The 25,416-nt window shown below is 43.9% G+C and overlaps 1 protein-coding gene across 12 annotated transcripts; it reads right to left on the reverse strand.

The window, feature by feature from the left end:
* Window positions 1–900: 900 nt before the first annotated feature.
* EXD2 (exonuclease 3'-5' domain containing 2) lies at window positions 901–25,240 on the reverse strand. Of its 12 annotated transcripts, XR_010721904.1 has the most exons (11): window positions 19,511–21,031; window positions 18,657–18,740; window positions 15,076–15,481; window positions 13,918–14,174; window positions 12,769–12,895; window positions 11,697–12,019; window positions 9,314–9,420; window positions 8,924–9,059; window positions 7,832–8,188; window positions 6,488–7,082; window positions 901–6,384 (listed from the first exon to the last, which is right to left on the reverse strand). XR_010721904.1 is itself a non-coding variant. In XM_066188233.1 (10 exons), the coding sequence occupies exons 3-10, from the start codon at window positions 15,412–15,414 to the stop codon at window positions 6,866–6,868; spliced, it is 1,863 nt and encodes a 620-aa protein (XP_066044330.1). In that variant the 5' UTR covers window positions 15,415–15,481; window positions 24,259–24,417; window positions 24,841–25,240; the 3' UTR covers window positions 901–6,865. The 12 variants fall into 12 exon arrangements, 11 of the variants coding, with proteins under 11 accessions (XP_066044330.1, XP_066044323.1, XP_066044322.1 ...); XM_066188233.1 differs by lacking the exons at window positions 18,657–18,740; window positions 19,511–21,031 and adding exons at window positions 24,259–24,417; window positions 24,841–25,240 and having other exon boundaries at window positions 901–7,082; XM_066188226.1 differs by lacking the exon at window positions 19,511–21,031 and adding an exon at window positions 24,259–24,277 and having other exon boundaries at window positions 901–7,082.
* Between the last annotated feature and the right edge of the window lie 176 nt (window positions 25,241–25,416).

Below are 25,416 nucleotides of genomic sequence, written 5' to 3' on the forward strand. Positions count from 1 at the left end.
AGGTTAGTAGCTGAATGCCAACCCACTAGCTATGGCCATATCTTTCCTTTGACCCCTACTACTGCCCACCATGAGAAATAGGCTTTTCCTCTGAACTCACTGCCTGGACACAGCTGGCAGTGAAACACATCCAGCAAAAGGTTGGTGGCTAGCAGGAGGTCTTTCTGGTTTTAACTGGTGATTATTCCAATTGAGTGAAATACAGATAACCCACCTTTTTTAGCTCTTATGTTTATCTATCTGTATTTACCTCACCTGCTGGCTTCTTTGTCCAAAATTGGACCAGGCCTTACACACTCCAATATTTCACTATACACTGGAAACCTTGAAAGCAGCAGAACATAACTGGGGTATGGAGCCAGTGGGGCCAGAGCCCAGTGACAGTAAGAGTCCCAATGCCCATTTGCAAGGCAGGGAAAAAAGGGGTATTTGGGTATTCTTGAGGATCTAACATTCACTATCACCTATGGTGCACAGAAGATGCACTTGAAGGCAGTTTTCTCCCCCATAAACACTTTGTCAAGAGACAGGCAGTCTAGTCTGATGTTTTCCAGAGCTCTGTAAAGATTTCTTAGGTTCCAGTTTTACTGCTTGGACTGACTCTATTTCTAGTGTGGAGAAAATATCTGTAAAATGGAGCTGGTCTTTAAGACATCAGCACAGTACTTTGAGACATGCAACTGAACAACATCTAGTCTTGCTACTCATATATCACAGGAGAACCACAGGGGGACAGAAGATAGCATAAAGCTTTTAAAACATATGGAAATCATTATCTGAATAGCAAAAATATGACATAAAACTGTACACACATACTTAGAGCTCAGATTTGAACTCTCCATAGCCCTTGCTAGATAAGTAGGGATAATGATTTTTTTATTCATAGTGCACTGGAAGGGAGTCCCACTCATATTTTCACACGCCCCAGCAGTCAGACAGTCTCTTTGCTTTTATTTACGGCTAGAAGTCCTGGACAGAGTCACAGCACAGAGGAAAAAGTAAAAGCAACCGGTAGATCACAGCTAATGCAAAGTACTGTCTGACATTTTTCAAAGAACAATCAATTGGAAAGGACTTGCTGTTAATCAATGTGAAACAGATACATTTTAGATCCCCACAGAGCATGATACAATGTGAAGCAGCTTCTTAGAGCAGCAGGGGTTTTTTTGAAGGGAGTTTGGACAGGCAGTTTTTCTCTTAAGCCTGCATTTCTGACAGCTGCCTAGTACCCTTTTCGCAGGCTTGTCACATTCGTGCCGAGATATATTAATGCCTTCTCCTTTTTTCCTTCTGAACCACTGCACAATCTTTCACTTTTTTAAGAAAAGAAAGATAGAAGCCATATTTCCTACCATCTCTAGACGAAGCTGAAGTTTTTCCTGTACAAGCAAATGGCTTCTTGTTATCTGAAGATGACATCTCTATTTTACAGTAAAAGCGCACATCCTCTTTTTTTTTCCTGTTCTCTTTACTCCCCCCGTCTCAAAGCTGAACTTATCCAATAGCTTGCAAAGGAAAGTAATAAGAGAAAGATGGTTTTGCTTTGTTTCCTGGCGACCAACACCACTGAGACCCCAGGTAGCATCACACTGGCTAATTCAAGACAGAAACAAGTTCCATTACAGTTAAGTGACAAGAGAGGATGCAGTACTAACCTTGGCACAGAAAATCCTTGCCAGAGCTGCCTGCTCTTCATGGTAGAATTCACAGTGATAGAGGAGTATGTTTTGATTAAGAGAAATTATGTTCCATGCATGTTCATTTGGCTTTTGGGTTTTTTTTCCTTTTACTAAGCTTAACCATGTTGGCTCACTCCCATTATCCTCTTTACCTGTAAACATTTAACAAAACCCCTTTGATGCAAGGCTAATGCAAGAGGGCTTGCTCATGTGGCTCCTTTAGTAAGTCCCAGAGAAAGCCAGATATATCTCCTTTGCACTTAACTCAAACTGCCTCTGCCTTTCTCCAGAACAACCTAATCCTCTGCATGAGGAAAAGTCTTATACCAATGGTATAAGGTACTAAGTAGAAGAAAGTTCTTTGTAATGGCCCCTAATCCAAAAGAACATCAAAGGGGATGGCAGCGTGTGGGAATGAAGGTCCTACAGGTCTGGACAACAGTGGAGGCCCAAAAAAAGGAGGAGATCAAGGAGCACTGATGAGAATTGACTTTCTGGTTCAGACCAGAGGTGCCTCCAAATCCATACAGAACACTGCAGACAGGCAGTGACTCCTTGTTACAGAGGCTCCCTTTGCATGTGAAAAGACCCAATTTTGCATGTGAAAAGATTCAGTTCCTCCAAGACATTCAGGCACGGGGCCAAGGCAGTGAGGTACTTCTCAAGGCAACCACATTGCCTTCATGGAAAAACTCCCACCAAAACCCTGTTACAAACAGTGCAGAGTTCAGATACTCTCTAAGGAGGCAGAGCAACAGAAATGCAACAGGAAGAGAGCTTCCCATCCCTGCCATTACTGAATACCAAACAGAAAAAAATGCAAGCCCACAGGGATATGTTGTCTTCAGTCCTGTCAGTCACAGATATGACAGCTGGGACCTTTAGAGGCTGTCAAAGGAGGAAAACCAAGGCACTCCAAATGCCAAGACTGTCAGCAGCATAATTAGCATGTCATGTATGGTCTGCTCAAAAGTGCAGTACCTACTGTACCTCCAACAGACAATGCTGCCCAGCTGGTAAATCCTGCACCTTGCAATAATGTCTAAGTTACTGAAAAATCGAGAAAAAACACAAACTGTAGTTTTTGGAAAGACAAAAATCAGTTCATAGCCCACAGTGGAAGGGCTTCAAGGGCCATTGCTTCTCCCACTCCAGAGGCGTGTCTCTGGAAATCTGTACCCAGTCGTATTCTAACAGAAGAACATCTGTTTCACATGGTCAAAACACATGAAACAAAAAGGATGGAAGCAAGTTCTGCAGGGAATTCAAAAGCCAAGACAGGTTTGGGGATCTCAGCGGACGAGGTGTGCTCCCCGCTAACCTGCAGGGACCACTTTGAGGCAGGTGGCACCAAGCACCAAGTAAAAAGGAGAATTTCTTTCCCCCATCTCTGGCAGCATACTTTGGACAAACTTTAAAATGTGAAGTGACAAGCAACAGAAAGAAAAATCCCATGGTGTGAAAGCCAGCCCATACAGAGAGCATTGCCAATTCTCTCCCTGCACAGACAAAACGGATGTGTGTGGTTAAGTGCAGGACTGTCCCAGTTAAGGTAAAATACTTGGGGCAACCTAGATGAATGCTCAGGCTGAGAACAATCTAAGGTTTCATTTGAACAAATGTAGATCTGTAGCCATGAGCAGGCCAAGGAGAGCACCCAAATCCACTATTCAAACATACCCGAGCAAGCTCGCTATCCCATTGTGTAGAAGTACAGTATTGCTGCCAGCATGGGCTCTTCCACAGCTGATCTCTGACACACAAATCAGGAAAGGCACTAGAAAGGGAAACTCAGAGGGTGAGGTTCAGGTGTTACTGTAAGGAACAATGGACCTGTAAGGACTGGGCGAGACACAAGGAAAGAGAAAAACCAAGCATGCAAGAAAGGAACAAAAGAACTTCAGAAGTGCTAAGTCTGGTAAAAGAGTAAATTTTTATAGAATGTAACAGTTAGCAATGGAGACATACAAGGAAGTTTTATCTACAGACTAGTAGAAAATTTAAAATCATAATAAAATAAAGCCAATCTATTTCTGCATAATAAATACATTGCTTCCCCTCTTCTTTCAGATTGAATTAAAATTATGCAAATTAAGGATATCTTACAAACAACAAAGAATCTTAGTTTAGAAAATATTTGTGAAGGATGTTCTCCTTGTTAGTTTCTATTTCTGAACAAGTGATTTGAAAAAAGCCCTCTTCAATGATACCACTGGCTCCTTAAAAATAGAGGATCTGCAGTCCAGTTCTTGTCTCCACATTACTTTTCCGTCTCACAAACAGAAAAGACCTGACCCTGTGGTCAGCCAGTCGGTTCCATTAAAGAGTTTCATCAGTTCTTATATCAGCACAAAGGGAGAAAAAACGAAGTAGAACAAAGAGGAGAAACGGACACCTTGTACTCCTGATGACAGAAAAGGAGTTTGTGAGTCATGCAGAGAGCTCTCAACACCCCGATCAGATGGAGACAGGATATAGCACTATCTGAACACATGCTCAAAATGCTTTGGAGAGAAATAGTTATATCCAAACTGCTGCTGTAGGCAGGAAGGTCTTGCTGGGATTATAATCAGCTGTGTGAGTGAGCACAGAGACATACCACATTTGGCTAGATGATTTTTTGTTAAGACTTGCCAGTGGTACAGGAAAAAAAATTGCCCTTATAATGAAAATTATCTCATTTGCAGCTCTGTGATAAGTAGTATTTATAATGAATCTTTGATTTCTTATGCTGCTATTGCAGCTCCTCTGGGATGGCATTAATGTAGCATTTCTCTCCATGGCTTCTACTTATTTCAAACAGTCTCTGCTACAAACAGAGTTTTTACCCCTGGCCTGTGAAATTTCTTGAATTATCTGATAAGGGACAGTTTCAGCCACAATCACAGCAGGTCTAGAATTCTGCCCAAATGATATAAAAAAATGTGGGTCAACTGCGCTATACACAGCAGTGTGAAGATAAGGGTTTTACTGAAACTGCTATACAGAGGTGTATAAAAGTTGAGCATAGCTTCATCATTCAGTAGATGCACACTCATCTCATGCAATCAAAATCATCTAAAGGGATTTTACAGAGAGGAGTGTGTATTTTTAAAAAGTTATCTTTATCTAAGGTCTAGCACCAGACAAAAAACGTGAATATTTAAGGAAGTTAGACAGTGGTACATCTTAAAAAACAACAATAATTAGCACACACTGGCTTATATTTTCATAGCATTTTACAAAAACATTAATTCCTTAAGCCTCACAACACCTTTGTGAGATAGTTAAGTATTATTAGTCCCATTTTAGAGACAGAAAAACAGGCATGAAGAGAATATAACCCGCTCACCACCACACATGTCAAATCCAGGTACAGAACATCAGATTTTCCATTTTTTTGCCACGTATGGTCAGATCTCTTAAAAGCTTCTGCTCCTTAATTTCAATTGTTTCCTCTCATCCCTTTTAAGACACCTGTCCTTATTTCAGTCTGATGTGAAAAAGTACTCACCAAGTGCTATTCAAAGAATTACTGAATGGTTTGGGTTGGAAAGGACTCTAAAGAATATCCCATTCCAACATCCCTGCATGGACTGGGACAACTTCCACTATACCAGGTTGCTCAAAGCTCCATCCAACCTGGTTTTGAACACTTCCAGGGATGAGGCATTCACAGCTTCTCTGGAAAGTTGTTCCAGTGCCTCACCACCCTCACAGTAAAGAATTTCATCCCGATACCTGATCTAGACCTAGCCTATTTCAGTTTAAATCCACTCACCCTTGTTCTACACACTCTTGTAAGCAGTAATAGGAGAGGTGCTCCGGCCTTCTGATGATCTTTGTAGCCCTCCTCTGGACTTGCTCTATTCTATTGGGGGCCACAGGGCTGGACACAGTACTCCAGGTGGTCTCACAAGAACAGAACAGAGGGGGAGAATCACCTCCCTTGACTTGCTGGTCATGCTTCTTTTGATGCAGCCCATGATGCAGTTTGCTTTCTGGAAGTTTCCAAAGCATTCCAGGAATCCCCTGAATTGCTTATGCCCTGCTGTGCTACCTCTCCAACAAATATGGGGTGGATGAAGAACCCCATGAAGACTAGGCCTTGTGAACATGAGATTGCTCTCATCTATACAGAGCTTCATCCACTCAGTCTTCCTCGTTGAGAGACCTGTAGCCAACCCCTCTGTAATCTGTCCCTGCCCTCCCTTTAAATCCTGACCCATAAATTCTTGATGGACTCCTCATCCATCCCTAGGCTGAGCTCCATGCACTCCGTATGGAGCTCCGTGCACTCCAACCAATCATTGACATAGAAGGTGACACCTCCTCCTTGCCTCCAGTGCCTGTTCTTCCTGAAGAGCCTGCGTCCTTCCATTCCAACACTCCAGTCATAGGAGTTATGCCACGCTGTCTCTGCAACAGCCCTGCATGTGTGAGCACATAACTCATGACAAACAAGCAGAATTAGGAAAAACACTTTTTATGAACTCTATGTTACTGGAAGCTGTTTAACCAAAAGACTTGACATGGGTATTTCCATACTGCCAGAGCGCCACTTCTCATCAGGCACCTGCCACCAGGAAACTTGCTGAGACCTATCTGCATTGCTGGGACAGCTCAGAATCTGCAAAAAAATAAGGTTCCTTTGCTTCTTCCAAACAGGGAATGTGTCTCTGGCAGTGGGTCTTCTCTAGGAAGAACTCTTATGAGTACAACGGCACTGAAAACAAAGAAAGATTTTTATCAAGAAGACCCTCAACGTAAAAACTTTCAATGTAAAGCCAAGGGCACAAATGTATGTCAGAAAATCTAGAAACATTCACCTGTTGTGCTTCCGATGCCTTTCTTTGGACTTACTCTAGTATGAGAGATGGTCTGGAGGTATCAGACATCCTGGGGACTAGAAAATGACTCTTCATAGTCACTTTGAGAAAACAAGTTCCCTTATCATATCACTCTTGCACTGAACTAGTAAGTGACAGACTAGGATTAATCTTCCAAACTACCTGAAAGTTCAAGTCAATGGATTTAACTCTATAAAATGTCAAATTTAACTCTAACTGGCAAATCTGGCAGATCTACGGCTGCCTTTTTGCAAACCCAGGCCCCAGGTGTTAGTGGATACAAAGAAATCAAAATAGTCTTTCCATCTTCAGTTACAGATGTCCATCAGACACTATCCAGAGTCCAGGAAGTTACTTTCACGACAGCTTGATCTGAAGATCCTCCCCATACTTTTGGATCAACTTCACATGGTTATGGTCCACTGACCATTGCTCTGGGAGATGTTTGGGCTTCATGCTGTCCAAGAAATGCTGCCGCCAGCGTCTTTCCAGCTGCATAAGAGAGCGCAGGCCTCCTTCAGCACAACACTGCACCACCTTCAGTCCATGTGGCACATAGCTCTCATTGCAGATCCTGCCAGGACACAAGCACAATTTATTTTCACACAAGCCCACTGTTAACTCCAGATCTGTCTCCAATGAACAGCAAGATAATGAAGATACTTTCAGCTGCAGAGTTTAATTTCAGACAAAGGGTAAGCTAACCAAGAGGGAGAATTTTAAACTTTGCTTCAGTGCTAGACTGTTTTCTGGAACACAGTTACACTGTAAAGCTGGTTTCTCTGAACTGAGCAAGCGTTCATCTTTACAGCAACACTAAACAAAGCACTTAAGGTTCATTACAAGCTCCTCAGGAGACTGCAAATTTCTCAAGGCAAGAATTATATGAGCCTTCAGAGCGCTGAGCCTGTCAGTGAATTCCCTGCCTGGATGGGTTCTGAGTTACAACATCTGCACTTTACAAACAGCAGCAAGCGTAACAAGGAGAAAATACTAATTTCATGCAGAGACTAGACACTTGTTAAGAAAAGATATTTGGGGAGGCTTTGAGAAAGTGAAGAAGACAAGACTTCTGATATGACTGTCCTTCTGACTCTTTTCCTGATCTGTCCTTCAGAAGAAGTATAAAATGTTGGAGGGCAAGATGGAGAGCAAGAACAGAAGACTGGTGAGGATGAAAGGAAAGAGGGAAAGAAACAAGAGCTATGGCTCAGAGAACAGTGGTGGGTTGAGGAGAGGTGGGTATAAACAAAAATGAAACCAGTAAGAAATGCGATATAAACGACTAAAACCTTCCATCCAGCCTACATGGGCTTGCTGTACCTGGTTTCCAGACCAGCTGCTGCCTGGAGCATCTCTGGAGTGACTGTGTCTGTGTTATAGAAGTCCTTGATGCTTTGCAGCAGCTCTGCCCTTCGGGGGTCAGGCAGGCTGTCTGCATTCAGCAGGGCACGCGCCCCCGAGCGCACTTGCCTGCGCAGAGGGTCCTCCAGGAGACGCACGCCCTCCTCGGAGCCGATCGGAGCCCCAAACTCCTGGGCCAGCTGCTGCTTCAGGTGGTTGTCATAGTAGTTGGAGATGGCGTGGCAGGATGTGCAGAGTAGAAGCACGTCGTGCGAGTTGTGGTCCTTCATCTGGATGGGGAAGTGTCTTCGGTATTCGTGAGGAACAACGTTCTTCCTAGAGAAGATAAAACAGAGAGCTCACTGCATTTGTCTGGAGCTCCTGCTCCCCAGTTTCTCCTCTTCCTGCCCCAAAAAGGGTCAACTAAAACTAAAAGTCCAGGTAAGCAAATATTACCAGGACATGTAGTACAGAAAGTGATTATTTTTACTCTTTTCATTTGTAGTTCTCTCTCCAGATTTTCTGCATTTCTCTTTTTTCCTTTCCAAAAATTCATCACTTTCAATTAAAGATTCATACTGTAAAAAAAACAAAAAATCAAGTAATACACTATGAGAAGTATACTTCTCAGCTAACCAGTAGCAGATAAAAAGACAAAGAGAAAAACCTTATTCTTTTTGACCTCATGAGCTTTAGGTTTACCCAAACCTTTCAAAAAGAACGGATTAAGTAGTGGAAGGAGTAGTACAGCTCTTTTCAGAAGGGGATGCCACCCACCCAGTGTGGCAGCACACTGCTGCCCCTGTCCCTCAAACTCTAGCACATTCATGTTCCATATACTTCAATCTCTCCTAGGATCAATATCTCCTGCCTCTGCAAGAGGAAACGCTGGTCTCTTCAGTGTCTCACACAGCCAAACAACTGCAGAGCACTCAAACATTGTCCCATCCCCAGGACATGAGCAAGCACAGTGTTTCAGGCCACTAACCAAGCTTCTGAATGCCAAACTTGATGCAGACCTCAGTTGTGTTTTAGAAGATGCATTTTTCTCCTACTCACTAAACAACTCACCGGATATAGGATTCTCGCTTGCCGCATACAACACAGAGGTTTTCTTTGACTGTCAGATAATAATCAACTTGAGACTCGGGACGTCCTGAAGGCTCAAACCGCAGCTTCACAACAAAAGGATCTGTGCTAACTAGCTCTAAAAAGATAAAGGCAAAGAGAAAATATTCAAGACAAATTGTATTGGAAAGCTAAAATAACGATGCTACAATGTAAGAGTCATGCTAGTGAATCCCCAGCAGTACTTCCAATAAGAAAGGATACAAAAAAATTCATGGTCCATTATGAAGAAGAGGAAGAAAAGAGTGGAGAGAGAGAGGAGGGAGAGAGAGCAGAGAGAGAGGAGAGAAAAAGGTGCATTTCAAATACCAACAGGAAAACTGGTATGCCTACCTCCAATCCCCTTGTCCAAATACCACTGAGCCTTCTTGCGATCACAAGTGCACAGGGGCTGTCCATCTGGTGCATGTAGGAAGCAGTTGTCATACAGTGGAGATTTTCTATGAAACAAGGGCAGTATTACAGCAGCTATAATAGAATGCAAAAAACCCCAGAGCTTTCTACTGCCCTGTGTGCCACACTGCAGTTCGGGCAGCTTCCTGCAAATCACAGAAGTAGCACTAAACACAAACTTGAGGCTGCCAAGACTCCACAGGCTGCTGCTCAGGGAAGCAGTACATCTGAAAATTTATCCAGGATTCACCAACTGACTCTAAAGTATCTTTGCTCTCCTGCTGCCAACAGAATTGTAACTTTTGAATCAAATTTTCAAGAGATGCCATCAATGAAGACAGCATTTAAAAATTCTTGAATTAGAAAACAGAAGAGAACTGAAGTCACAAAGGACAATGAGCTAACAGTAAGCTCAAAAAGAGCATCAACTTACAGGCAAGGCAGTTTCAAGGACTGGTTGCCTAAGCCTGGATTTTAATGTTTTATTATGAAAACTTTTCTAAAATTTAGTGTCAATAGCAATTACTCTATTCACCGAAGAGAAAAGGTCCAAAAACACTCTTGCAGCACTGGGAACTTTAACACGAGTTCAGGAAAACAACAAAGCTGAGGTGATGCCCTCAAACACAGGCCCCAGCCTCTGGCAGTGACAAGAAGTCCTGCTTGAGCAGTCTCTGGTGGCTTCTGGCAGTGTGTGGAAGGGTTCTGTTTTGCAGAAAACATTTCCTTACTCTGCCAACCTCCTTCAAACAAAACTGAAGCGTGGAGCAGGCTGGGCTCAGAGAGGACCTGGGAGGAACGGGCCCAACATGTCACAATACACTGCAGAAAAGTTTCCTTTCTTCTCTACAGTGAGATTGTACAAATTAGTACTCAGCAGAGCTCTACCAGCTAAAAAGATCGATTCACAGGCTATGTAATCTGACAAAATTATTTCATCTGAGGTCTGTGAGGGGAAAAAACCCAACAAAAGACAGGAGGTCTCCTTCCACTGAGCATCAACAGTTCAACTCAGTCACCACGACAATTTCAGTACTTCCCAATTCTCAATGAATAAACATCAAAACCAAACAGACTTAAACAGAGAGGAAGAGTGAAAAAGGACCTTTGAAACAGCATCCAGTGTTACTACAGACCAGAGCCACATTGCTCTAAATACTGTAAAAAGCAGTGAATCTACAGATCTCTCATGATGTCAAGCACAGTTAAAAAAATGAATAAACATATATGGGGAGATCTTAATTTATCTTGGAACGTAATTTTTTAAAAATTTTAATTCTCCTATGAGATGCAGTCCCCCTGTTTTGTACTACACAGCCTCCAAATAAAAAATTTAAAAATAAAAAAGTGGGACTTGCTCTGTAAAACACAGTACTGTTAATCACTGCTAATGAAATCAATACTATTGACTACACTAAAATTTCTCCATTGCCAATCCAATAAACATAAAAAGAAGAAAACAAATACAGAAATGTATTTCTTTCCCAATGATAATTACAGATAATTTTAGTTATGTCCCATGACAAATTTTATTAGATTATATCCTAACAAAACCAAACATACAGATACCCCACATCTTCCACTGCATTAAGCTTAAAGCAGCTTTTCCAAATTGTTTTTAATTTAAAAACAACTGAACCCTTGCTAGCAAAAGCCCGTAAGAATTTAGGATTCACTCCAAAAAATCACCTGCAAGGATGGTAATCCTGAATCCAGCAACAGCTGCCTCTGCAAGGCCAAAGCAGCACTATTCTCTCCTCTCGCCCCCTGGCCAACACAGAAGGGCACTGCTTTGCTGCTACCACAGGCTGTTCCTTCCTGTGCCCTCTGGCACCTCACGTAACATGTCTTACCCCTGCTAACCTCAGCTTTCAGCCCTGTCATCTCTGTAGCCATGGTGACTTGGGACAGCAAAGGACAAACAGCAGTCCACGATGCAGATCCTGATGAAAGGACAAGCTCTGTGCAGTTGCCACCTTTTCCTTCGAGAAGACAGGGCACAGCTGTTTGGGCAGCAGAATCACAGAATCATAGAATATGCTGGGTTGGAAGGGACCCACCAGGATCATCGAGTCCAACTCCTGGCCCTGCTCAGGACACCTTGGACACCCAAGAATAACACCTGGAAAGCCAACTGCCTCCTGCTAAGATTCTGCTCTCTGGCTAATGCTTCCACAGGGGAAGGAAGGAAGAAAGGAAGGGCAAAACTTAAAGACAACACCTCACCTTGCTCACTATCTAAGTAGAGATCTAAGTGCTGCCCCTGCTTTTTCCAGGGTTTTCCATATGCAATGCACAGAGTAAGATGTGCTCATATACTCACCGTGCAGAATATCCCACACCCAGAGGCTTTCGCTTCTGCCTCCGTGGATCTCTCATTTGCTGATTGCCAGAGGGCTGGCCATTCACCCAAGATTTCCGATTCTTTTTCTGAGGGGAACGTCCCTCTCCACTCTTCTCCTCTCCTGTGCTGCCACTCTTTCTTCCTCTAAATGGGATATCCACCAAGCCCTGGCATCTACCCCGTGCTTTCTCCCAAGCAGTGACGGAGTTTTCACCTTCAGATGTAGCAGGGAGGCTGGTAAATCCCAGCAAATGGAAGAACAGAGCCACCGAGACCTGGGCATCCCTAGCAGCATAGAGAACCTGCAGAAAAGCACAGAAGTTAAGATACTGACAAACAGCAAATATTCCCAACATTATTGGTCTTTAGCACAAGGTACAGTAAAACCAGAAGCTGGATTCATTTCCTTTAGAAGTTAATGTGAAGTTTTGCCAGTTAAGTGGCACTTTCACAACATCACCACATCTCACTGTCCTGGGTACTGCCCCCAGGAACTGCAAGGGACTGAAAATATATTTAGATCAGACATCCTCCAACCCCACCAATCCCTCCCTCATAAAAAGTTCTCTTTTGGCACAATGGTTAAGAGTATTCAGCATGGTTTTTTTGTCCTGTCACTCCCTCTGCTGGTCATTGCTTCTGCAGGCATGTGCAGCTTGACTAAAGTAACTGGGCAGTCGGGGAAAACAACAGTGCTCTAAAGAAGGTGAACAAGGTTCCCAGGGTCTCTCTAACTCTGCACCAACTGCTACAGACTGAAGAAAATAATAAAAGGTGAGGTTTTGGAAACACTTCTTCAAAGGATCTTGCCTCACAGATCTTTCAGGACTAAAAAATAAGGGTAAAGAATTCAGGGAGAATAGCAGAAAATTATGTTCATGGAAAAGGGGGGGAAATGCAGGCAGTGAGTCTGAAATTAACTTTAGGTCCTGTCACACATAATGTTTTGAGGTATAATCTGAATAGGCTTAGATGTCCCTATTGTTGAGCCTTTTTCAACTAAGAAGGTTATTTTTCCTCCAAAGACAGTAAGTTGAAGTGGAGAACACACCTGGTCTTGTGTCAGCTCTTCTGCTTCCCAGTTGCTGCAACGCACATGAGGAGATTTGTCAAGTGGGAAGTTCAGGACTTTATCAGCTAAAGACTTAAGGCTAAGGCAGTTGTGAAATAGATCCTCCCTTCAGTTCAACAAAGAAAATGAAACAAACATATTAAAAATGGAACTATACACTCATGCAAATTCAGATGGCCTCATACAGCCTGAACCTTCCAGAATGCACTGCACATTATGATGTATGACTTAAAGAGCACACAGCTGCCTGTCAGCTGTACAGGCCCTCTCCCTCCCCTCTACTAAAATGTCCTTTCTAGATTTAGTAATTATATCGTGTTTGCAATATGCAAAGCAGGCAAGGCTGGGAGTTAGTAACATTTAAGGCTGAAATATTTGGCTCTGACTTAAAGAGGTCCATCATACAGTGATGGACCACTTGTCCCAGGGATTCATGAGAAGCCCAAGAACCAGGAATGACTCAGAAGAATTCTGACTACTAAAGACAAGAAGTCCATCCCCAGTGCTAAAAAGACACCAACAGGTCCGCAAATCCATGGCCCAGATCACTAACACCTCACCCAGGCATACATATAACTGCACATGAAGAATATTTGCAAGTAAAACATCTTGTTTTTGGAAGAGTGAAAGATAAAAAAACGGCATCACAAGTATAACCTTTCCGTAGAAGAACTGTTATTAAAAGAGAAAGTTGGAACTGGTTTATTTAATAAATTTTCAAGAAATCTTGAAATTCAACAGTTCCACTTATGTGCCCTGGGCACATTTAACTCACACTTCTAGTCAGTGTATTCAAACATCTGCTGACAGTGCTCATTCTCACTGCAATGCACTGTGCCTGGACTTCTTAAAAGCTGAAGAGTGGTACACAGAGAAGTCCACAAAGGCATCAGTCTGTGAGAGAAGACTAATGGACACAATTAGCAAATGAAATCCTCATCAAGATTTCATTTCCAGTAAGACCACAGAATAGAAGCATGACATGTTCTTGGGCTACAGCTATCAATGCCCATTCCCCAAAGCCACCCTAATAATTTCAGACATACCAGCCTGATATCATTCAGCTTATGCAAATCACTAACTCAAATGATGCCTCAAACAGACCTACCTCTGTCTTCAGGCACTTACCGCTGTCTCATGGCTAAATACCGGAGATCCATGCTCCCTTTGACGGTAAGACCATAATCATGAAGCAATTTGCAGGCATCTTCCCAGCATCCTACCCCAACTTTCAACACAGCACTATCTGCCATGATATCCAACAGGGTCTTTGGAAGAGTCTGGCCACTGGCAACGAGCCTGGGCAACCGAACAAGAATGCAGACACCACTGGAAGAAGCCATCTGTAACAGGGATACAGGATTTGCTTTTCCCTCCAGAGATACCTGTAATGAAGTAAAAAATGAGAGTCCATGTTAGCGTATTATTAGTAATACTGGAGCTGAAGCAAACTGCAGAAAAAGCCACTGAAAGCACAGAATACTCATCAGTTTACACGGTCAAGCATTGTTACACGTCCTAAAAATTCACTGCAAGTTATGTGGTCTTTTTCACAGTATTACTGTCCCCAAGCTACTTCTTGCCACATTCCCACAAGAGAATCATTCCCCCTTTCACCCTTTCCCTTCAGAGCTGAGCTGGTGGAAGAAATCAGAAACATCAGCATAAAGCCACACACGATATAAATGTTTATGGCACATATATTGTTTAGCTGTGACTTACACTAATGACTGTGGGGTGAATAAACTTCCAGTCAAAGCAGTGGCAAAGCCAGCCTCTATAAATTACTTTAAGCCTGTTTGAGATATCACACACGTAAATGTACAAGCAGAAGAGGAACTTCGTTTTCTGGTTGTCCTAGTGAGTTTTATCTACATATCAGCGTTATCCTCCTTTTTGAATTTAACATTCTTAAGATTGTTTCTTAAATATGTAGCTGGTTTTAAAATAGTGTAAGCCCAAGCTACTTCTAGTAAATTACCTTTAAAGAGGTATTACACAAAACATATAATGCCACATTTAGCCATACACCTGTTACTATATTTAGTAAAGTCGATTTATCACAGGAATTCAGTAAACAAATACAACTGGGGAATCAAAAACTTAGCACGTTTAAACGTAAGAAGAATGAAAGTCAGCAGCTACTTCACTGCCATCATTACAGACGATCAGTTTTAGTAGTCAGCCCCGTGGCATCTGTTTAAGCAAATGAATTGCTCCACCTTCAATGATTTCCCCACGCAATTTGCAATCTAAAGGAAGGAGAGGCACTTCTTGATCACTCACCCACTCACAATCAATTCCAAGAACCGGCCACTTCTCCAGCTCCTTCTTCAGCAATGGTTCAACATGATCCCACTCCTCCTGCTCCGAAACTATCATTATGTCTGCACAAAGGGTCCTCTCTATCCAGAAAAAGGTGGGAGATTTGAAGAAGGAAACCACCTTCTTATCCTCTGCCTTAATGAGTTTCTCATCTCCTGACTTTACTGCTGCTTCCTCTTGCTGACTACTACAGCGTGTTTTTCCTTTCCGACGCTGGGTCGCTTTCCACAAAACCAGGCCCCCCAATGCAACACCCAGGAGGGTCGCCAAGGTAATCGTCACGGCTGTTTGCTTGGCCATTTTTTATTGCCCTTTCTCCCCCTTCACCTCATCCTCTCAAAACGTCATTGTGGGATTTCATCACGGCCTGCAGAGAAAAATAAGAGAAGAAGAAATTAAAGACAACTTAATGAAATGCCTTTAGAGATATTAAACACATGCAATGGCATCACAACAAGGTTCTAGCCACAACTTGTGATCCTAACAGAAAAAAGGTCTGGGTCCCACTCTGATAGACTGGGGGCCTGGGGACAGACCGCTGCAGTGATGGATTAGACAGGAAGAAGAGACTGAATGCTGCTGTTGATCACACCACTAAAAACTTTAAAGGGAATCCATTAAATTAAACCGGTGCAACTCGGTGCTTCCACAAGCTGCTATTCCAAAAATAAACTAGTCACGGTTATTATCAACATCTTTTAGTTCAGTTTGTAACTAGATCTAGCTAAACAAGGCCAAAATGAAAATGCTGCAGAATAAGCATGTCCATTCACGCATTAGTAAATAACAAGCATTTGCCCATTACATTCACATCCCTACTAGGGTCAAATGGCTCTTCAGGCATTGAAAAGCCCTAAAGCAGCAGCATCTTATTTTTAACCCAGCTGTCCCTCTATCATACAAAAGCTAAGTACCCCTTCAATAAACTGAAATCAATCCCTACCTCCCCAACCCACCACGTTGTTTCTAAAGGGCTGTCCTTGCGCACTCTTCCCCACAAGCAGAAGTTCGGGAGCCGATGTTACTCCAACCCTGCACAGCCGCTCCCTGCACCCCGAGCACGGCCCGGGCACCTGCCTGAGCGCCCCCGAAGCAACAGGTCATTCACTGCCACGCCGTGAACTGAGCGCCAACACCGGGTGCCACGAGGCCGCCCGCAGCGACGGCCTCTCCCTCGTTCCAACAGCCACTACCCCTCCGGGAAGCGGAGGGTGCCTGCTATCCTGGTGCGGATCCCCCGCGGGGCAGGAGAAGCCCCGATAAGACACCCCGACCCCCGCTCGGCCCCGGCGGCGGTGGCGCTCCAAGGCCCGGGGGCGGGCGCGGGACCCCAGCCGAGCGCTCCTCCGGGCGGCTGCCAGGCCCGGCGGGATGGGGGCGGGCGGGGGCGTCCGCGGCTCCCCTCGGCACCGGGGGAACGCGCTGCCCGCTTTAGGCTCGGTCGCGGTTATCTACCCCGGGAAGAGGCCCGGACGCCGGGAGCCAGCGTGCGGGAGGCCGCGGGCGCACCGGACCGCGCGCCGGCAGCCGCGGCCGCCGCCTCTCCAGGATGAGCGCAGCAGCCTCCCCCCCCCCCCCCCCCCCCCGCGCCCGGCCCCGCCGCCCGCCCGCGGCCCCGCCGGGCGCCCACCGATCCGGTCGCTGCCTGCGTCCCGCGGAACGGCTGCGTCCGGCTGCAGGAACGCCCCGCGGGGCAGTCGCCACACACACCGGGCGCCTTAGAGTGGCGGACGCTTCCTCTGTGCCGGCGGTGCGAGTGGGCGGCGGGCGCCGCCATGTTGTACGGCAGCTAGTGGCGGGGCGTCCGTGTGGCCGGGCAGGCGCCAACGTGCCTTCAGCCGGGGCAAAATACTGTCAAGAATACTTAAAAGCCAGCTCTTTTAAAAGGAGATTTTTGGGGTGAAAAGTGCGGTTTGTTGTCTGCGACTAGGGAGGGCTGGAGGAGCAAGCCGCAGCGGGCGTGAAGTCACCCACACACAGAGCAGCGGGGAGCCCCTGGGGCAGGAGGGACCAGGTAGAATGGGAAGTAAAAGAACAAAGGCAGCCAGGAAAATAAATAGCAAATCGGAGCCGCCTCCAAAGTGGCAAACTGGAAGAAAACAAAGAGGGAACAAATCAAATGGAGAGTATTAAGAAATTAACAGAGGAATAATCATGACAAGTGATTGCTTCCCCCGTGTGTGGGAAGAAATAGGAACGTTTGAAGTATGACACCACAAAACCTGGACAGTGAGTGTACAGGCAGGCAGCTGCTGCATTCAGGGTTACGACCATCAAGGCTTAAGGTCATCACTGTTAAAAGCAAACAAGTTTCCAGCCCAAACTTCATTGCAAATGAGAGGATCTGAGCACCCGATTTCTTCAAATTCCTTTGCAATTCCCAGTATCTCACAAATTTGTGCTGTTACAATTCCACCTAGCTGCATCTATTTGAAGTAGAGGCTGAACCCCCAGAAAATGCTGCATTAAATCAATTTACCAGCCTCAAATTTTGTTTTGTTTTAACTTTGCTGCTTGTGGTCATCAGGGTAGGAGGACCTCCCTAGCAGAGACTTGGTATTTAGCAGACATATTGTCCAAAGAGTGCAACAAAGCAGCTAATGGCTGGTATTGGCAAAAATCTCCTACAGAGGCAGTATTTTTTTCAGTCTGTAACTCATCTTTATTTTCCCCTTCTTTTCTTCTTAACACAGAAATGAGGTACAGACATCATGATAGCTCACAATGGACGGAGGTGATTTCCAAAACACTTTTCTGAGCAAATAAGGCCCTCTCCTTATCAGATATAAGATGAAAAGGCTATTAAAGGTTAAGCAACTACTTGTTCTAATGACCTGATGTATGCCAGCATGGTGTGGCCATATCAAGTCTCACCGGTGCTGGGGTAGATCAGAGTTATGCTTTTCATTGACTTGCATCTGTATTTTGAATGTACAAATGCTTTACACCTTAGAGTTACAGCTTCTGTATCCTAAGTGTTTCTGCAAAACCTCTCAGTCTTGCTCTACAGTGAAGAGATTTTTACCCATTTTTATATTAATTCACTGAGTTACAAAGCATTGCAATCTCACTGCAGTAACTCACATCTTGTCTCTAATTCATTCTCCTCTGGAGGGAAGCTCTGCATCTCCCTTTCAGTCACAGCCTGGCCCCAGCTTCTTCATCCATCCATCCATCCATCCATCCATCCATCCATCCATCCATCCATCCATCCATCCATCCCCTACACTCTGATGCATCAGACACAGCTGACCAGCCAAACTGCAGGTGACCAAGCAGGAGCCAGCACTACTCTGAAGTTTCTCACATGACTTGTGCTCAGAAAAAAGTGCATCATGTGCATAGTCAGGAGAGAAAGCTGAAGGGGTTTGGCAGTATCTGAGTTCCCACAGTCAGGTGGACATATTCTGCCTGTTTCTCTCCCTCTCTCTTTCCTTCATACACATTCCTCAATGTATAGTCCTTTGTTTTGTATGGTTATTGCAATCTAGCATAAACCTGGATTGCCACTTGGTTGGATAGTCCCACATTTCCTATTGTACCTGTGACTGCTCGCTCCCTTCTCCCTTGCTCCAGCACCCACATTTCTGTAATGACAGGGTCAGAAAATCATGGAACTGATTCATCTGTAAAATAGTTCAAAGAGAAAAGGTAACACCTGGGGACATAACAGACATTTCAAAGCCCAAGTGACTGGAAAGAGAACCAAGAAGATAATGCAGCTACGCTCCAGGATCCAGCTGCCCCTACTGTGGGATAGGCAAGGCATCCTTAAGAGAACTCTGTCAGAGCTCAGGATAAACAGAGAATATTGAACTAGTCTGCAAGGTAAACCCTTCGTAGTAAACTGGCATCCACACAGAAATCTGAAATAGCAGGTTTTCCTCTTACAGATTTTCTATTTTAGTTTCTAAAGTAATAGAAGTGTAAAATTACAATAGAGAAAAATGCAATAAAATACCCCAATATTTATTACACTATGAAAATCTCACAGAGAAGATGCTAGCTTTTCTCCAAGTAAGAGGATGCTATACCTGGTTGCATTTAAAGCCTTTATTTTTCATTGCATCACTGATATTACAGAGTCCTGTAAGCCAGGAGTCTCTTTAACAGCTTCTCTTATATCTACATAGCCAGTTATTCAAGTATAAAGATTAAATTAAAAATAAATGAAAGCAACTGATGCATGAGTGCACTCTGGCAAACAAACAAACAAACAAAACCCCCCAAAAACCCCAAAACAAAACAACAAAAGCAAAACAAAAAAACCCATACAAACAACCCCCCGCCCCCAAACAAACAAAAACCAAGTTCCCAAAAACCTGATAGGGACATTGCTGAAAATGAGAAGATAACCAAGTGAGTAAACACCAACTGCTGGCTCAGCCTTACTTACAAGGAATCTGTTACAGCAGGTAACTGGAAGCCTTTACATGGTAAACAGCAACATTTATTTTTCTCCCTCTGTAGCCTGACCTGAGGTCTCTATCAGAAGACTAATTTTTAGCCTGATTTCCTAAGGAAGGAAGACTTATGAAATTACTCTATATTAGTGTTTCTGCCTCTGGGTCCCATTACTTCCCCCACTTTTCATTGCCAAAAAAGCATGTTTAAACCATTGCTAAATTCCATCTAAATTTGTACAAAGGTAACTTCAGTGAAATGCAAAGCCAAATGGATGAAACAGGTCCTAATAAAGCTGATAAAATGGTAAGCATGTGCAGACACTGCTTAATATACATATGAGAATCCACACAGTGGTACCACATCAGGACAAATCCATAGGATACCAGGCTTCACTTGTTCTGCTGATCACAGAAAAAAAAAATTTTATGACATTAGCTCATCCTTTAGGAAGGAGAAGACAGGGGTAAATGAGTCAGTGTTCAAAGGAAAATCAATGATCATGGAATTTCAAAGGAAAAAGGCTCCAGTAAAGACTTAAATTGCTGGTAGCAGACAATGAGCAGAGAGCTGCATGTAGTCCCCACTAGCTCATTAATAACACTCTCTTTGGGGCCATATCTCAAGCTACCAAAAAAAGCCAAATTCACATTTCAAGTCCCGATGTGATTTATCTTCCTTCTGTCGATGCTAGTAACCCCATGACTACATATGCAAACAAGCTGTTTTGAACAGGGTTTGTTTTACCAGGGTTGATACCAGGAAGGCAGCAGGGTTTCTTTCCTCAAGAAGCCAGAATGAGATCAGTTTCAATTAACTGTGAAGCCACATCCTAAAGGTGGAGTCTCACACTGCAACAAGGTGGAGAGAAAGTTTAGCTTCTGTTGAAAAGGCAATTCTGCTTCCCCCTTTTACCTGTCAGCATTCTTCTCCAGCCTCAATTCTGCAAACACTGGTGCCTGCTTGATTCAAGGAATTAAGTGAGCAGAAAGCTAGCACAGCAGAAAACTGGGGTTTTTTCTGGTTTAACTCCATGTACTAACTCATCATACAGCCAGATCTCAGTGAAACTACATCTTAAGCCAAAAGATGAGTCAGTGATAGCTCACTGAAGGTAGCTCACTGACAGAGTTTGCAGGTTTTGCAAAGAATCTGAAAAAAACTCAGAGCTGTAAAATGCTAGATAATCCCATGAGGATGAGTTGTATTAACATCAATCATCATCAATGTATTTCTTCCTTAATTGCCAACTCTTTTCATTGCTTATATAGAAACAGAGATGAATTCCGTAATTCCATTTCTTGAAGAGCTGCTTAACTTATCCCCGTAGTTCAGTCCAGGAAGGCACTCTGAGTCAGCCTCACAGTTTATGGCTGCTAAGAATATGACATCCCCCATCTCCAAAACTCATCTCCCAGCTGGGCACTCCAGACTAGCTTGTGCTGATTTTGGCACTCATTGGGACATTTCCCTGAGCCAAATAAACACATGGCAGACAAGCAGGTCCAATAAGTAGCAGCATCAGCACAAAGAAAGGGACAGAACACTGAGCCACAAAACAATTTAGCCACCTTTCAGTGGTCACAAATCATTAGATTAGCTTAGCTGCATGTTAAACCGACATAGCAGAACAGCAAGCCCCAAGGGAAAAGGAGAAATTTGAGAAAACAATCCTTGTTTTTCCTACTTTTCTGGTCCACGAAAGTAAGCAAAAGGAGAAAAGGCCAGAACCCGCCAAATTTTCACTAGAGGGAATAAATTGCACAACCAAAATTAATTTTTAAAAATTATACGGCAAAAATATGATGTAGTCTTCTTGGTTTACGCTTTCTATTTCCCCTCAAAAATAAAAAATAAAATATTGGTATAAATAAACAAATGATTAAAAGCCTTTGACTCAGCTCCACTTTCCTAATTACACATTCACTCTCTCTGACTCACTCCATAGCCATCCAACTATCAGTGTCCAAACTTCTCAGTTTCTACTCCGGATTAACCAAAGCCAATCAAAGGTTCAACAGAAGCCCAAAAAGAGTATTTAAATCTCATCCTTTCTCGCCTGACACAATCAACCATGCTTCACTTACATAATTTTTACCTATTTAAGACTTCCTTCCTAGTGTTTGACAGACTCTCAGAGAACTGTATCCTTGGTCTTCTGTTACCCTCCTACATTATCTCTGAGTTAGCTCTGGGAAAAGGAGCAGATCCATTAAATCATCTACAGAGAGATATTAATTTATTTGTATTTCAGATGAGATACCTCCCCCTATCCAAACTCAAAACATATCCTTCTCCTCTCTTCTGTGAATGACTAGCAGGAAATTAAGAGCTCAGCAGAGCTAGAACTCTTCCCTGAAAGCCCTCTTATTATCTTCTTTGTGAGTATCTGTGGATAGCATCACCAGTTTACCTGCCACTCAAGCTCGTTTGTCAACTCGCAGGTCTGACTGAAATGTCTTTGTGGATCCTAGCACCTAGGGTATATACTTCCATGTGGCAGCTCCAAACAGCCCTTTGATCCATCCTTGCAGCTAAGACCCTTGTTCTCTTGCTGATACACAAAGACTGCCCTAATACCTCTCCATCCAGCATTAACCAACACAGCTCCTAACACAAATCATTGACCACTGCAAATGCCATGGTCTGACAACTGATCAGTTATTGTCAGTCCTTCCAGAGGCAGAACAAAAATTCTGTAGCATGGACAGAAGCTAATATAAGAGCAATGTGACACCATGGCCATACCTCATCCAGACCAACTTGGTACTGCTGAGAGACTGGGCTCTGCACAGCCTTGGAATAACTAACTGTGAAACTGCAACCCAAGCTTGTTTACATAGATCATCACTCTAACCATATCACTTCTCTGAAGGATTCTCCTAGTTCCCTCTTCTGTATTGCATCAAACATTATTTACTTACCTTCATTTCCAAGGGCATCTACAGCAAATCACCACCCTTTTCATTATCTCCCATTTCCTTTCCAGTTGACTCCTCCACTCTGTTGCCTACTTGTTGAAATTCCAGTCAAAACATTTGTTGTGCTTGATTTCATACTGCTTTTGAGACATCGAGGAGACTATAAACATCCTACAGAATTAAGCAGCTCAAGCAATGTGTACAGACAGACTCTGGCTTCCTGTGCCCTTTGAGTCAGGCCAGGCTCAATCCAATTTGGACTGTGACAACCAGTCTCGGTATAGCATAGCATCCCCCATGCTAACATGTCCCCCAGAACAGCAACTTGATCAAGTTTGATCTGTTTGACTAACTACTGTCAGTACCTCAATTCCACTGCAAGCTGCAGAATGTTCCTGTTAAAGCAGACAAAGATGCTTCATTGATGCTTCTTCAGTATGACTCAGGACAACAGTGTATGTGCTTTGAGAGGTAACAGCACTCTGGCTTTATAAACACAGCAACACATTATTTTCCAAGGAAGATATTACCTGTACAGGCTATGATAACCTCCTTAGGTGTTATATTAAAAATTAATCCAAACAAAGGAATCAAAGTGAAAAGAATGCTTACCAGTACAGTTTTTTTAACCTATATGGTCATGTCATTGAGCAGAACAGATTGGCAGTCTGCTATTATTTTTCTTTTAAATTTTGACTGCTTAGAAATGTGATTTTAGAAACCCCACAAAAACAAACAAGCAAAAAAAAAAAAAAAAGAAAAACCCCAAAAACCCAAACAAACAAACAAAAAAAACCCAACTCAACAAAACAAAACCAAACTCAGTTAAATCTTTCTTAAAAATCCTGGAACTGGGGGCTTAGGAAATAGTTTTATTTCATGGTTTTGCAAAACCATGTAAGTACACAGCTTTCCTAGAGACTGGATCTAGAACATTGAGAAAAAGCACTGGAGGTTTTATTATATTGCATATTTATTTCAGTATAGAAACCAAAGGTACTCAAAGATATTAAACCCGAACAATACTTAAGAAAAGGGGAAGAAATTAACCACATGTTGGGAATTTAGAAGTGAGCAAGTTTCTGATATAGTTGTAATGGTGCAGAATGTCATGGCATGCAAGCAACAGAGCTATAAAATATTATTTTATAGCAATGTCTGAAGCTTGCCTGTGTCTAAAGGTAAGGTAATAAACAAATACAAACCATGATGGACAGTGTCTTTGGCTGTCTATATTGAGGGTGGCTAGACATGTTACACTGCAATAGCTGGCCATTGACAACTGTAACTAGGAAAGACCCTTACGTACAGGTCAGATTAGATGAGATGAACTGCTCTGTTTTCACTTCAGTTGTGAAGCACTGTTAATTGTTAACACTGTTAATGTAACTTCTTACATTCTTTTTTTACTCTCAATTAGAAGGGAAAGTTTTTTATTTACTTTTGTTATGTGTTAAAATTAAGGCTATAGTGTCATCAAATATAAAGCTTAGTTTATGCAGGATTTGATACTCTTTCTGTAATCTTTACCAGGAAGAAACTCAAAGCACTTAACTGACTTTTTATAATGAAATCATTTCTATATCTATGGAAAAGCTGGCACCGGAATATGGCAGCAGTCTAACAGTACTCAGTCACCTTGCCACATCACAGTTTATGTCAGGGAGGGCTTTTCACTCTGCTTATTCTAAAGTTTGAAGACTCTTAATTCCCAGCAGATGCAATGCTACACAAAGATGGCCAGGACAATCAGGCTAATTCCTCTTACCTTCTGAAAACTGTATCTTCCCTAGGTACTGGTGCCATGAGAAATACACACCTGAAAGTTTCAAGTTTCACTTTGTGCACAGGCAGCATGCAGTCAGATGCTGCAAGGTGGGACTGGGGGTCTGTGCAGCGCCTCACGGACATCACTCTTTGAGAATGACACTCCTGTTGCCTGACATGGCATCAGATGTTACCTGAGAGGTACAGGGTCCTATGAAAGAGAAAAGATACTCTTATTCCATTAAGGTAAAGGTTAGGGTATTGTTAAACACTGAAGGACAAGACAGATCACTTCCACCTGGTTAGCCAAGTGCATTTTGGGGTTTAGTTGACACAGCAGGGTAAGAGAAGAAAATTCATCTGTACTTCCAGGAGTCTTCCAAGGGCTGCAGAAAGGTCTACTTGACCCACTTGTGATGGGGCAACCCTCCTGTTTTCAGTGTTGCTCGTGAAGGAGCAGGAGAGAGCAAGCTATGAAGCCTCGGATAGCCCCATAATAACTACCCCAGAGAAAACAAGCACAACTACAATAAGAAAACCCCAAACTAAAATCTAAAGCCGTAATGCTTTGAATTGGCTCAGAAATCGCGGAGCATTTACAGAGGACAAGCCCCATTGTAGACCAACCCCGCACCTGAGCTATTTTTCCCCTCATATTCCCTCCGGTGCGTTGCCCGCCCGTTGCCTGAAGGCGGGCAGGCCGGCCGTGGCTCCGGAGCGCTCCCTTCCCATTCACCGCTCCGCCGGAGCACCTGCCCGCCCGCCGCCACCTCCCTGCCGGCCGCGGGGCCGCAGGCAGCACCGGTCACTCAGCCGGGCCGGCTGAGCGGCGGCGGGACGCGTCCTGCCGCGACTCCTCCGAGTGACGGGTGTACCCGTTCCCCGGCAGGTCCTCCGAGTGGCGAACGTGTCCTTCCCCTAAAAGGTCCCCGGAGCGGCGAGTGTGTCCGGCCCCCTGCAAGTCCCCGCAGCAGCGAACGCGTGCTTGCCCAGGAGGTCCTTGGAGTGGCGAACGTTACCGTCCCCCGCAGGGACGAATGTGTGTCCCCCCGCGCCGCTCCAGCAGCGAGTTAACCGGCGGCGGCGCCACGCTAGAGCCGGGCCGGGCGGCGCGGGCTGCAGCTGAGGATCAGCTGCTGAGGGAAGCGGGGAGGAGCCAGCGGGATCAGGAAGCGGCGGAGTGTCTAACACCTCTCTGCCATGGCTGGCT

This window comes from Chamaea fasciata, unplaced genomic scaffold (genome assembly GCF_029207755.1).
Source record: "Chamaea fasciata isolate MVZ Bird 193981 ecotype frontalis unplaced genomic scaffold, bChaFas1.0.hap1 SCAF_7, whole genome shotgun sequence".
Classification (NCBI taxonomy): Eukaryota; Metazoa; Chordata; class Aves; order Passeriformes; family Sylviidae; genus Chamaea; species Chamaea fasciata.